This window comes from Phycodurus eques, chromosome 8 (genome assembly GCF_024500275.1).
Source record: "Phycodurus eques isolate BA_2022a chromosome 8, UOR_Pequ_1.1, whole genome shotgun sequence".
NCBI lineage: Eukaryota > Metazoa > Chordata > Actinopteri > Syngnathiformes > Syngnathidae > Phycodurus > Phycodurus eques.
Window position 1 is genome coordinate 17,774,634 of NC_084532.1, and position 14,831 is coordinate 17,789,464.

Below are 14,831 nucleotides of genomic sequence, written 5' to 3' on the forward strand. Positions count from 1 at the left end.
TTCTTTCACATTGTGTCATCATGGTCTGGCATCAGAGGGGGCCACTTTATTTGAATGTTTTTTTTTGTATCTAGTATAACACAGGATCTTTAGGAGGGTTAGCTTATATAGCTAACAGCTAAGATAACTCTTTGGCCTACGAGCGTCGACTAGTAGTTATTTAACCCACAGTCGCTCTGAGGGCATTTCACAATCTCGATGCTAGAGTGAGGCACTTCCGTGTTTACGTCACGTGGGGGATATCCCACAATGCAACTGTGTGAAACTCACTTCGCTTGTTGACATGCAAATTGCAGAGCAGTAAGGTAATATATATCTCCTACGTCTGGAATCTCGGGGTAATGTTTGTAGTTTGGTTGGCGTTATTAGAGAGTTACTCTTCTCTTTAAAGGTATGTGTTCTCACAAGCTGTAGAACGCTACAATTAGCTACTTGCGCTAAGTAAGCTAAGGTTAGCCCCCTCGGTTTTAATACGTCATTTTGTTACTGTTATACTTTGCTGGACCATAACGAGCCTCTGTACTGTATGTGCTAACAAGCCTTCAAAAATGGGCGTAGCTCACTTTAAGCTAGAGGTATTAAACTTGTTTTCATCGCGGGTCACTTGGTCGTTATAAATTAGCCCTCAAATGGCCCGGTTACAATGATGGAAGCACATACTCTAATATGTGTAACGATACAGCAGTAGAAATTCACGGTTTGTTTCATATACGGTACAGTCAGGGAAATCAATGCAAAACATACGGCTTATATTTTGTGGTAACAGGAACAAATGTAATGATATTCAAAATGAAGCGTCAACAGCTTAAACTTTTTCTTTTAAAGAAAGTGCAATTGCAACAGTGTGAATTAACCACGGCATTTGTTATTGCTGAAGAGCCTAGACTACTGGTTTTTATTAAGCTTGCCATAATGTCTGCCAGCCAGAAGCTGAGGTGAACTGTGTTTGTTAACAGACTAGGCGTGTCGTTAGTGCGTAAGGCAGTTACATTTCTTGGCCCTTATCTAACACGTTCTTTATATTGGGAACCCTAATAATTGTCCCATCATATTAGACACATTATTGCACCAGCATTTGGTTCTTGTCATTTTATATGGGTAGTTTTGAACCAAAGTCAAGGAGAAATCGTGGCAAACTTTCACAGGCCACATAAAACGATGTGGAAGGTGGGCTCTGGCCTGCAGATCTTTAGTTTGACACCTGTAACTTAAATGTTAGCTATACAATTCAAAATTAACAGTAGTTGAGAAGGGACAAGGACAACAGAGCATTTTGCGTCGTTTTCTAGAATTGTTATTTTAGAATAGTTTAGATATGTCATTAAAATTTTAATACTCAACGTTCATTTGCTATCCTTATCTCTGTTTCTGCTGCAGTCATAATTCTTTTTTTAACTCATAATTTTAACTATTTTTATTTTATTTGTTTTTGACTAACTTTTCAATCCAAAAATCAACGTTTTAAGGATCATGTAATTTAAATCCCTGATATTTTTAAACATGTCATTAAACTATATTATTTTAATTTTATGTAGATATTTAATATGATATGCAATTGTAATTAAATTATAATATAATTATATATATTTAAAAAAAAAAACATTTCTAGGTCTCTCTTTCACTTCAAAATGGATCCACAATATGAATACCGCCTTTTACGCCAAATCAACCATCAAAATGACAACCGGAGCCCTACTGTGAGTTTCCCTTCCTTTATTCCAGTTAATTCAGTGACTAATACTGCACTTTTCTCACATCCCAGTGTATCTGTTGTCTTTGCAGAAAACAGCACCTCCTGCTCCTTCCCCAGTAATATCACCCAATAAGCTCGGCGACAGATTTATTCCCACTCGAGCGGCGGCAAACTGGGATATCAACTTCCACAGGCTCAGTGTATGTACACTGCTCAAAAAATAAAGGGAACACACAATGATTACAATTAAGTCAACCGCACTTCTGTGATATCAACCTGTACAATTAGGAAGCAACAGTGAGGCTGTGTTTGGCATCACTCCCTATCCACTATATGAGTATAGTGCCATATATAGTGAGTTCGTCATTTTGAAGTGATGTTCGAATGTGCAATGAGCATAGATTATCCCCTTAACAGTGCCCTCAATGTGTCCCACAATGCATCTTGAAAAGTAGTGAACAACAATGATCAGAAGAAAGTTAAATATATCCCATGATGCATTGTGCTGATACAGAAAAATTATATTCCATTTATGGGGTATTGTTTGATTTTCAGCAAGAGACAAATTCATGAATTGTGATCAATTATGAGTTTTTCTTTGGTTTTCAAATAGGAAAATGAGAAGTCAGCAAATCAAAACAGGAAAGCCAAGGAACCATCTTCTGATATTGTTAAAGGTGAATATGATTTTCATCCTCTATAGCAAACAATTCCAAGCCTCCATTTTATTTATTTTTAGATTACAGTGGAACCTCCAAGATCGATAACAATTCTTTCCAATCTAGCTGACCTTCTGATTTGTTTCGACTTTTTTCCTTAAGAAATAATGGACATACAAATACTCTATATCAGTGTCACACTGCATGGCTTAAAGTACTCCGGCATATGATTTTTTTATTTTATTTTTATTTTTTGGAACAAGACTGGCCATATGGATGTGTGTGTGTTAAAACAAAAAAACGGGCACATGACATGCGAGCGAGCGTGGAGGTGTATCTGTGCTGTAAAAAAGTCTACCATACGGTTTGTAATTGTATGGATGGGTTAAAGTACTCCGGCGTGGTGCTGGAATTCTAGCGTATGTGTTTTGGGGGACAAGACCAGCCCTTCAAATGTGTAAACCTATTAAATGTGTCCATGCGAGTGGTGTCATTTGGGGGGGGTGGGGGCGGGGGTGTCACCTCGAATAGATTTTTTTGTTTTTAAACAATCTTTATTATTTATGAATAGGAAAAAAAACATCAATACTCGAGCGGCGTTCCGGTGACGTCGGGAAGGTGGATCCAATATGAGAAGTGGTGGTGGAGTGATTTTGTAGAAAAAAGACTACAATAGACCAATCAGCAGGAATCTGCCAAAACGTCTTGTCTAGCATTAGCGCGGCGACAGCTGAAAATGGAAGCTAAAATTATTACACACAGTGAAAACATTATTCATTGAGAGAGATGTTAAAAACAAATGGTGCTGGGTATGTCTTGAGGAAAGAGGCAATGATGGAAAGCCTTTCAGAAGTTGATGCCGCAAATTAAAGGAGTGTGTTAGCTTCTGCAGCGTGTGCTCCTAGAAATTGGTGTATGGCAGCAGCAGGAAGAAAGTGCTTCTTCGCCACGAAGTGGACGCCTGCCACAAAGCTTTGGTTCATGCTCTGACTCACACAGGTACACTACCGGAGTGTACATCTACATCTGCCACAGCGGCTTCCATGCCTGACCGCTTATGTGACCAAAAAAATACGTGTACATGTTCGTAGCCAAACACGTTTTGTCATTTAAATTTGTGCAGCGCTTGGTCAATCTTTGTAAAAAAACAAAAAACTTTCTGAAGATAAAGTGGCATTGACGAAACTATCTGTTTCTACCCTATATGCCAGCTATTTAAATACACATGACTTTGCTCCTGAATTCAGACAGTGTTTGTCTGAAAAGCTTAACAAAAAAAAAAAAAAAAAGCATGTTTTTACTAAATATTAATTAAGCTAACAGCACAGCATCTCGTTAGCCAGAAAGTAAGCATCGCCACTGCTTCAGTCCTTATGCAGGAGCTCAAAGAAATCCTGGAGTCTCATGGTCTTGGCCGGTCATCAGTATTCTTATGGATAATAGTGCTGTAATGAGAGGCAAGAAAACCGGACTAGAGACACAAGCGAGAAAGGAGAACCCCAACCTTCTGGACATATGTGGAGACACTGTGCACATGGCGTCTAATGCCGCCAGAGCACATATGAGCCCCTTTTCAGCAGAACTTGAGGGATTTTGCAATGATGTCTTTTATGACAAAGAAAAGTCACAGAAGCAGAGAGAAATATTTGCAGAGTTCCATTCTCCTCTACATCTGCCAGTGAAGACCTTTTATCAGGCCCATCAGCAACCGCTTCATCCATATGCTTGATGTGTGCAACCGGTTACATGAACTCATGGATGCCTTGGTGGTGCATTTGTACTATGTTTGGGATCTTCGAGAGGAACACAAATACAGGTAATGAATATTATGTTATATTAATATATATTGAATGTTAAATTGTGTGTTCTGTTCCTCTGTTAAATTTCAGCGGTTAAAGCAAATTATCGTGTTGTTATTCGCACATCAGTGTCGGTGCTCAGTGTTCTCCCTCTCTGCTGAAAAGATGAGGCCTAATTAATATTTGTTTGTACCATGTTATTTGGACCATGTATTTTTTGGCCTGTTGCTTAGCCTTTGGTTTATGTCTTACATTGTGCATGCACGCACAAACCTCCACTGTCACGGTTTTGCGTCTTCAGTACAGTGTAATTCCGCTGTTTGTGCGGTATCAGCGATTTAATAATGGCCTTAAACTCAGGACCTGCTCTATCCTTCCCACCCACACACCTCAGGTGCTGAGACCGATGCACAGAGTTCAACTCTCTTGTCATCCAGCCTGGTTGAAGCCGAGAAATGAGGAAAACAAACAGGCAATAAATTGAGGCCAGCAAAATGATCAAGTTCAGGCACCTGCACACACATTTTTGGGGGCAGGTGCTCAAGCCAAAAAAGGGCACACCTCGCCAAAATTATTCATACAATTAAGAAAAGCTCTAGTATACGTTTAACTATTTCATTTATTTCTGTTAACACAAGCCACGGCCTCAGTAATACAACAACAATGATCCATCCATCCATTTTCTGTACCGCTTATACTCACTAGGGTCGCAGGTGTGCTGACGCCCATCTCAGCTAAGTCTGGGTGAGAGGCAGGGTACACCCTGAACTGGTCGCCAGCCAATCACAGGGCGCATATAGACTAACAATGATTCACACTCACATTCACACCTATGGGCAATTTAGAGTCTTCAGTTAACCTACCATGCATGTTTTTGGGATGTGGGAGGAAACTGGAGTACCTGGGGGAAAAAAATCCATGCAGGCACAGGCAGAACATGCAAACTCCACACAGGCAAGGTCGGATTTCAACCCGGGTCCTCAGAACTGTGAGGCAGATGTGCTCTATAGCGTTAATAGTTATACAAATGTGTCGTGAGTTATAAAAATGAGTTTTACAAATTAAACAGTGTCGTGACTGTCGTCATTTATTTGTGTGTGCGCTGCAGATGGCTTCTTGACCAAGTGCTTGAAAGGCATGCACTATCATTTTAAAATGCTAGAGTAGAGGTTCTTCAACAAGAGCAAACAGTTGCATCCAGAACAAGAATAACACAGAATCAAAACCGAAAGGCACGGCTCTCTGTGCTCTTCTCAGAGTTTAGCAAGTGCACAGCTTTGGTCAACATGTTCGGAGGTATGCGTATGTGAATTTAAATGTAAGCTGTTTTTTTTTTCTTAAAAATTATGATTTGCAGAACATTTAAAACCCCATATAAAATTCATTACAAGACAGGGACTATCAAAAAATTAAACTGACAAATTACAATTTTAATATTAGTTTTCAGCGACTCAGAGAAAAATTCCCACTGAAGTATTTTTTTTCCATGAAGCCCAAAGAGTTATTGAACTACTGAACGTTGATGTCTGGAATCGAGACTTCCAACTCTCTGACAGAAATCTGCCTGTTGGTAGATATGTCTACTCCTCACTGAGTATACTGCTTGTGTGAGATGGAGGACATGGGTAAACAGTATGTACAGCTGTCTCAGACGAGGATGCATCAAGGCAGCAGAATTCCTTCTTAAAAACCTTCCTCTGAACAACCACATTATCACTTCACAATCTGCTTTTATGCCATTTTTGTTTCAACATGAGTCCGTCTTGGGGCTTTCCTCACCTTAGGCAAAGCCTTGTTTTATGTTGTTGAACCAGAGGAGCTCAGTCAACCTCTTGTTGAAGAAGTGCATTCATAGCTAGTAGACGAGGATATGGCTGCTCATGTCCTGAACTACAATGAGAGCGAAAGAAGGGTCGATATAGACTGGTGGTGTCCAATCATTTTGATGATCGAGAGAAGGTTATGAGATTTTATTTTGAGTAAGATGGGCAAAGGACTTCTTAGCGTCTTCACTGGTCCCCTGGTTGAGGGATCATTTAATCTGATGGATGACATCTTTAAAGCAGAGCGATGCTTCTCAAATGTTGAGATTTATGAGGGCCTTGCATTGTCAAATCCAGAATTAGAGCAAGGGACTGGACGGCTTCAACAATGAGAATAGACCAGCCGTTAAAAACGTCCTGTATGTCATCATACCAGACATATCAGATGCACTTTAATCAGAAAAAAAAACAGGAGAAGGAGGCTCAAAAGATGAAATGAATTTTGACTTCAGAAAGGGAAAATAAATGAGTGCAGCAGGCAAGGACTACTGCTGGAATTCTAAAAGACCAACAAACCTTTTCTGGAGCACCCAGGGGCCCTACTAAATCTGCTTTCGCACCCAGCGGCCACTCTAATGCTAGAGGAGCACCCAGAAACCTCACCGACTCAATTGTAGCACCCAGATGCCATTCCAACTCTAGTACAGCACCCAAAGGCCCTACTAAATCTGCTCTCACACTCAGAGGCCACTCGAACTCTGCCGGGGCACCAAGAGGACCTACTTTGAGATCAGACACAGAAGCACCTGCAATGAGGCTGCAGCAAGCTCATCTTCCACTGCCTTGAAAAGGAATGCTTTTAATAAATTAAAGGACTTCATTTATAATCCCAAAAGAATGAACATGGCCAAATAATCCCCAGGACATGTTTTCTTCAGCAGCATTTTTTTAAATATTTTTTTTCCATCGGCATCAATCTGTCAATGAAGTCTTGTTTACCAGTTCATAAAATCTTATTTGTTCATATAGTAATCATTTCAGTGTTAATAAACAGGTTCTCCATTCATAAATTGTTGGATTAGCGCTAGTCATAAAAATAGAGACCCATCCATCCATCCATCCATTTCCTTTACCGCTTATCCTCACTAGGGTCCAGGCATGCTGGAGCCTATCCCAGCTATCTTCGGGCGGAAGGCAGAGTACACCCTGAACCGGTCGCCAGCCAATTGCAGGGCACATAGAAACAAACATTCGCACTCACATTCACACCTACGGGCAATTTAGAGTCTTCAATCAACCTACCATGCATGTTTTTGGGATGTGGGAGGAAACCAGAGTACCCGGAGAAAACCCACGTTGGCACGGGGAGAACATGCAAAGTCCACACAGGCGGGGCCGGGATTTGAACCCCGGTCCTCAGAATTGTGAGGCAGATGTGCTAACCAGTCGATCACTGTGCTGCCTGGTCCCTAACTTATTCTGCAAAATGCCATGCTGATGAACCTCATATTTTTAACACTGAGCTTATATGAACACACATGACACATGATCCAATGTGTTTTCAATAGTTCACCGGGAACTCACTGACGGGAGCGAAAGAGCAACTGAAGAGGCCAAAAGATGATGACCTGATAACCAAGCAGAACAAAAAGAGGCCCAGACCCATACTCCTGCCCCACATGTCTACATACCACGCATGTTTTTGGGATGTGGAAGGAAACCGGAGTACCCGGAGAAAACCCACCCAGACACGGGGAGAACAGGCAAACTCCACACAGGCGGGCCGGGATTTGAACTGCGGTCCCCGGAACTGTGAGGCGGATGTGCTAACCAGTCGTACACCGTGCCGGCTAAAATAGAGACCCATATGTTGTTATTTGACATTTTTCTGTTTTTTGTTATCTAGATGTTAGGTGGCATACAGCAGATGGCTGTAGATTTGTTTTCTTTTTCAAAGTCAAATTTTTCTCACCTTCAGCAGATGGTTTAACGTACTCCGCTCTGCTAAAGAATGAGCTCCTGGGAGCAGGAATAGAAAGGATCCAGGACCCTCAGACGGAAGACAGCCATTTGCAGCTATTGACACCTGAGAAGCGGAGACTCTTCACTGTATGAACATTTCAAATGAATAAATGGAAATTTGAACACTTGAATAAATCTACCTGCTGCTGTCTCATCATACAGACTGATAGTCATTTAGCCTGGGTTTAAAATAACATTAAAAGAGATTTTACTGTGTCTTCTTTGCAGTACTCACTTGAGCTCAAAAGAAGCTCACCGGCCAGCGAAACCAACCTCTCTCCATACTCGTTGTCACCTGTCAGTAACAAAAGGTACAAGGGTTTGGTTTTAACTCTCATACTTGTTGAAAATGTAATGTTTCATGTGCCATGTTGACTGAAGGTTACAAGATTTCTGATTTTCCTTTTTGCAGTCAGAAACTGCTGCGATCACCTAGAAAGCCAACCAGAAAGATTCCCAAGATCCCCTTCAAAGTCTTGGATGCACCGGAGCTGCAGGATGACTTTTACCTTAATTTGGTGGACTGGTCGTCTCTCAATGTGCTCAGCGTCGGCCTGGGAACATGTGTTTACTTGTGGAGTGCCTGTACCAGCCAGGTACACCTGCCACTCAACTAAAGCTATTAAATGTCTGGCAATAGTTCTAGTAAAGAATACAAAAACTGGACTAAACAATAGAGTCAATTGTATTTGATTTACAAACACAAATTTCCAGAAGGATACATAGTATAGTGGAAATAAAAGGTCAACACACCCCTGTTCAAATGCCAGGTTTTTGTGATCTAAAAATAAATGAGACCAAGATAAATCCTGAATGAATGTGACCTAGAACCTCTACAACTCAATTGGGAAAAAAATAATATTTTAGAGAGAAAAAGTAAAAATAACTAAGCTAATTTGTGCAAAGTGTGCACAGCTTCTAATAACTGGAATGTTGTTTAAAATTAATTGATCACATTCAAACTCATGTTAAATGGGAGTCAGCACATACCTGCCGCCATTTGAAGTGCCTCTGATTAACCCAATGTAATGTTCAAATGTTCTAGTAGGCTTTTCCTGACATGTTTTTGCTCTCTAGCAGAATCCAGAAGGTTTTGTGCTGACACTGGCTAGTATCTGGAACTGTTCAAAATTTCTACACCTCAACTAATTACCCAGTTCCCGCTGAAGAAAAATAGCCTCAATGCATGATGCTTCACTGTAGGTATGGTTTTCTTTTGGTGATGAACAGTGTTGTGTTTGCGACAATTTCCTCTTCATATTGCAAACAGATATACAAATACATTGATGGATAACTACATTTGAAATACAAAATCAAGGAAATAAATTGGTGGTTTGGTAAGAAAAAAATGCTTATAATCGCCCAACTTTATTACAAGTGAAGACATTTTGCAATTTTAGACTTTATTTGGGGTTAATCAGAGGTACTTTAAATGGTGGCAGGTGTGTTGACTCCCATTTAAGGTGTTTGAATGTGATTGGTTAATTCTGAACACAGCCACATCCCCAGTTATAGGGTGACCACACTTGTGCAACAACATTATCGCTGTTGTTTATACTTCCCATCTCTCCCCCTTTTTTTTTTCTTCTCCAATGGAGTCGTACAGGTTATCGGTCACATTAATGGTGGAAAAAGTTATGAAATTAATTAATCTTGGTGTCATTTGTTTACATAACAAATATCTGGCATTTGTGCAGGTGTGTGTAGAATTTTTATATCCACTGTCAGTACATATAACATTGTGCACTTAATAGTTTTTAAAATGGGGACAGTTTGACCCTGGAAACATTGGAAGCTAAAGTGACACATTTTGATCAGATTTGCAGCCTGTATTGCACATGTCATATCCCATAGTGCAGCAGTCTGTAATTTTTGCCGCAGTTGTAATTATTCCAGTCAACCACATAGTCAAATATATCTCTTGAACCATTTCTTCCTCAGGTAACAAGGCTGTGTGATCTTTCCGTGGAGGGGGACTCGGTTACGTCAGTCGGCTGGTCTGAGAGGGTAATTTCTTATACCTGGATTGCTGTAGGAAAGTGGTTAAATTAGGTTTGTTTGTTGAAAGAAATATTCCTATTTTTAGGGCAACCTGGTAGCAGTGGGGACTCAGAAAGGCTACGTTCAGATCTGGGATGCTGGCGGCGGAAAGAAACTCTCCACCCTGGAAGGACACTCGGCCAGAGTCGGTCAGAATATTTACAGTAAAATGAAACGAGCAACAGTGTTTTAAGGCTGGATTTACACTGCAGGTCCTAATGTTCACCCCCCGCCCCCTCTTTTCAGACCAATACCAGTATGAGTATTCACTCTTGAGTACCCACCGATACAGAGTACCGATACCACTGGTACTTTTGGTACATAAGATTTCAAATAACACAATGACAGATAATTGTGAACAAAGACCTTTCTTTCTTTCGGACGCACATGATGATTCACCGATGTGTTAAACTGCCCCATTGTAATGAGACGACTACAGAGGAGCCTTCACGAGTACCTGATACATTGAAATAAGGCTGGTATCGGCCCAGTACGATACCTAGTATCAGTACTAGCCCTTCCCTGGTTTTATTTGTTGTTTGGGGAGGTGCCAGTGTGTTTGCAGCACCCATCAGTGTATAACGATGAGATTAAGATCGCATTGACGTGGTATATCCGATCTGCGCATTTATGTTGTACTGGCATTTGCAGACATCCCATAAGTATTTGATTTATCTCAATTTAGAAGAGGTCTGATTCTGATCTGAGGATATCTGATTCCCTCGGTTCTTCTATTTACATGACCCATATTCAAATTGTGCCACTTGAGAGCAAATAATCTGAACTATGGCACTTGAACTATACAGTATAAATCAAGCAGTAGTGACTCAATGTGTAGTTGTTTAGGTATTTGAATTATTGACTCTGTGTCTGTCCACAGGAGCGCTAGCATGGAATGCTGACCAGCTCTCCTCGGGCAGCCGTGATCGCATGATTTTTCAGAGGGACATCCGAACTCCTCCACTCCAGTCGGAGCGACGGCTGCAGGGACACAGGCAGGAAGTGTGTGGCTTGAAGTGGAGTACCGACCATCAGCTGCTTGCTTCTGGTGGCAATGACAACAAGGTTTGTAGTCACATCCCGTAGAATTTATCGAGATCATAACACGCTCCTTTAATTTTGACAAATTTTTGTTGTTTTGCTGTTCTTTAAGGTTAATGAAATTGTAGTTTATTGACTTTCCCAATGGTCTATAATGACTGCGTTATTGAATTATTGTGTTTTAATAGCCTATGACTTCAGGGGCTAAATCAAAAGGTAGAAAAATACTACATTGCTATTATTTTAACAGGTACTGCAATGTCATTAGTAGTGTGGAATTGCATATGGTACTGACAAAAAAGAAGGTTTGGGCTCTGGAATTTATTTTCACTTTGACATCAAAATAGCAGTCTGGCCTCCAGGATCATTATGAGACTGGTGATTGTTCTTCATCCTCCTTGAACTAGGGAGTAACCTTCTAACTAACAGACAAAACACAAATATGATGACAATTTTTTTTTTTCACCTTTGTTAACACAGCTTGAGCATTTACATTATCGAGTGTCCTGTATTATTTGTTGCATTAATTTAAAAAACATTTTAAATGTCCCAGCTGTCTCTAGTCTTTTAATAATTAAATGCAGCCCGAGAGCACTAAAGTTTAAATATATGGTCATTATTGCATTACTAAAACAAAAAATGCAATGGTGTACAGTCTGTATTTCTGTCACATATTTCTAGTCTGGCAAAGTATTAACTCATTGGATGTATTTTGGCTTCATTTCAGTTGCTGGTTTGGAATCACTCCTCGCTGAGCCCTGTGCAGGCTTACACAAATCACCTGGCTGCAGTAAAGGCCATCGCTTGGTCACCACACCAGCATGGCCTGCTGGCCTCTGGGGGCGGCACGGCTGACCGCTGTATTCGCTTTTGGAATACGCTGACGTCGCAGCCGCTGCAGTGTGTGGACACGGGCTCACAGGTCTGCAACCTGGCTTGGTCCAAGCACACAAATGAGCTAGTAAGTGACACTGGATGCACAGTCGTATTTCATCTTGTTTTGTTGTGGTTTTTTTATTGTGTGAAATGAAATTGAAATTAGGATAATGTTCTTGAAATTGTAGTATTTATTCCAAACAAATTACCATTTCGTAAGAAAATGAAAATGAATGACTGCCTATGTCATTTTGGGGTAAGAAAATGTTTTATATCAATTCTGGCAAGCCTGGTTTAGTTGTATTACCAAATGATTCTTTAATATGCTGGAAAATCTTGATAATTGCCATTGAAAGTGTGTTGAAGGTGCTTGAATTTCATCTTGGAAGTACTCTATGTAAGGGCACTGTAAGGGGGAGAAAAGTGAAATCAAATCAAAATATCAACACCTTTGATACTTCAGTTATTTGAGGTAATATATATCATTAACAGAAACACAGTGGAATGTAACTTCATTATTGAGATCTTGTCTCAATGGCACATGGTTAATGGGAACTGCTTTTTCTTCCGCTCGGGTATGTGTGTCATGCGCAAGCGCAGCAGCACGCTGCTCAATAAGTCAGTGGCTCAGTGTCACACTGTAGACACAATGGCAGACTTTAGGGCTGCATGATATATTGTTTGAGCATCGTCATCGCGATGTACATGTGCGCAATAGCCACATCGCAGGGTCTGCTGCGATGTTGCTGTACTTCAACTGTCATATTAAAAAAAAACAGCAGAGGGACCTGTTTGGACATGCAAATAAGATTAACGCCGATGTTACGGTATAACCCTTCAAACAACACGCGGAGCAGCCCAGACTTTTACATACTTATCCCCTTGTATGATAACAGTGAATGAGGACACGGGGAACAATGTACACCAGCTGTGTTTCCTGTATCGCTCTTCAGAATGTAACTAATGCGCGTCGCAACAGATTACATTTGGGGGAGAGGGAAGGTCGAGACCTGTGGCTGCTCTGGAGATACAAACTTCAGGTTTACACACCAATGTGTGTCATTTAAACGAATGCACTCAAATATAGAACTATGACGTGCTGGTTTTCACGTCTTGAGTATGTTATCCTGTATTTTTTCACATCGCAATACATATCGCAGGTTTAATAAATATTTTGTTTACAATATCGTGCGGCCCTGTGCCAGAGCGTGAAAGCAGTCGTGTGGGGCTATTTCAGCTCCACAAACAGCCAAAACGCCGTATGTGATGCTTGTGAAAAAACACAGAATACGGGGCATTTATGATGAGGCTCAGTCGCCGACAGAACAGTAGAGCACAGTTTTGTTCCTTGGGTGCTGCAGGCAGGCACTATCCAGATACAGAATACAGAGGGAAAACATGGAGGTGCTAAGCGGTGCCAAACACTGTTACAATAAGCAAATTTGAATTCCCCTACAGCATGTTTGCAATTCTAATACAGTACTGTATTCCCTTTTTTTGCCTTCAGGTGAGCACCCACGGCTACTCTCAAAACCAGATTTTGGTGTGGAAATATCCAGCGCTCACTCAAGTGGCCAAACTCACAGGGCACTCTTACAGAGTTCTCTACCTGGTTAGTTCATTTTTTAAATAGGACTTGTGTTGTCATTATGTGATCACTTGATGCATTATCAAGATTTATTAATGTTTTTTCTGTTAAACGTCAGGCTATGTCCCCGGATGGGGAAGCGATTGTTACAGGAGCTGGAGATGAGACGCTCCGCTTTTGGAATGTCTTCAGTAAAACAAGATCCACAAAAGTGGGTGAAGCCTTAGTTATAGATCATCTTCATATCTGCCAGGTCATTCACTTATTGTTGTTTCTTTTCTTTCAGGAATCTGTGTCAGTGCTTAATCTGTTTACCAGGATTCGGTGACATTGTACAACAATAAAACACATTGCCACGTTTCTGCAACTTAACACATTCATTTATACAAACGAGGTTTGGAAGTATTTTAACATAAGGCCATGTATCATAATGAAAGGCTTAGTTTTTTATTTAAAAAATGTGTAAGGGTGTTATGTTGTTATTTGCTGAAATTGTGAAACATTTTCACCATCGTGAATCAAGGAGAGGACCTTGATTTTGTAAACGCAGGTCTAATTTATTTAACGCACTTGAAATATGATCATCACTTACCTCGGTTTCTGCAGTATGACCATTATGTTTACCAAGATTCTGAAATCTGGGTTCAGTTTGTCTAATGCTGTGCATTCAAATCATTGCTACATAGTTTATTCTTTGTAGTAAATGAATAAAATATATTTGATTTGAAGTATCTGGCATATTTATTGTTGCCTGCAGAAAATGCAGTTTATTACACATAATTTCGACTTTTGTTCTGATTGGGCTTGTTCAAGATGGATTTTAATCCATTGCAATCAAATTTGTAATTAAAGTACTTTGCCAGGTTATTAGAATAGATTATTGTGTTTCAAACATAATTGTATTATGTGGGGCGGCACAGTTGGGGACTGGTTAGTACATCTGCCTCACAGTTCTGAGGATCCGGGTTTAAATCCGGCCTCTGTGTGGAGTTTGCGTGTTCTGCCCGTGCCTGCGTGGGTTTTTTCCAGGTACTCCGGTTTCCTCCCATATTCCAAATAAATGCATGGTAGGTTGATTGAAGATTCTAAATTGCCCATAGGTGTGAATGTGAGTACAAATGGTTGTTTGTCTCTATATGCCCTGCAATTGGCAAGCGACCAATTCAGTATGTACTGCCTCTCACCCAAAGTCAGCTGGCAGAGGTGCCAGCACACCCGTGACCCTCGTGATGATAAGCGTTTGAGAAAATGGATTGATGGATGTATTAAGTGGTGGCCCAGTCTCTTAATTTACTAAGTTGTTTACTCATTCATACAAAGGAAACTGACCATATAAGGCTGGGGTAGGCA

At 40.6% G+C, this 14,831-nt stretch overlaps 1 protein-coding gene across 2 annotated transcripts; it reads left to right on the plus strand.

Annotated features, from left to right (window-relative positions):
- Nucleotides 1–226: 226 nt before the first annotated feature.
- LOC133406511 (fizzy-related protein homolog) lies at nt 227–14,209 on the plus strand. 2 transcript variants are annotated; one of them, XM_061684172.1, is made up of 14 exons: nt 227–305; nt 1,610–1,697; nt 1,783–1,893; nt 2,307–2,370; nt 7,893–8,023; nt 8,165–8,247; nt 8,349–8,532; nt 9,878–9,943; nt 10,023–10,125; nt 10,857–11,041; nt 11,745–11,978; nt 13,401–13,505; nt 13,600–13,692; nt 13,768–14,209. In XM_061684172.1, exons 2-14 carry the CDS (start codon nt 1,629–1,631, stop codon nt 13,807–13,809), a joined length of 1,470 nt encoding a protein of 489 aa, XP_061540156.1. In that variant the 5' UTR covers nt 227–305; nt 1,610–1,628; the 3' UTR covers nt 13,810–14,209. The 2 variants fall into 2 exon arrangements, with proteins under 2 accessions (XP_061540156.1, XP_061540157.1); XM_061684173.1 differs by having other exon boundaries at nt 7,896–8,023.
- Nucleotides 14,210–14,831: the final 622 nt, after the last annotated feature.

Coding starts and splice junctions, on each gene's coding strand:
- LOC133406511 (XM_061684172.1), top strand. CDS start 1,629: ATGGATCCACAATATGAATACCGCCTTTTACGCCAAATCAACCATCAA. Junction 2,371..7,892: donor ATCTTCTGATATTGTTAAAG/GTGAATATGATT, acceptor TCTCACCTTCAG/CAGATGGTTTAACGTACTCC. Junction 9,944..10,022: donor CAGTCGGCTGGTCTGAGAGG/GTAATTTCTTAT, acceptor TCCTATTTTTAG/GGCAACCTGGTAGCAGTGGG.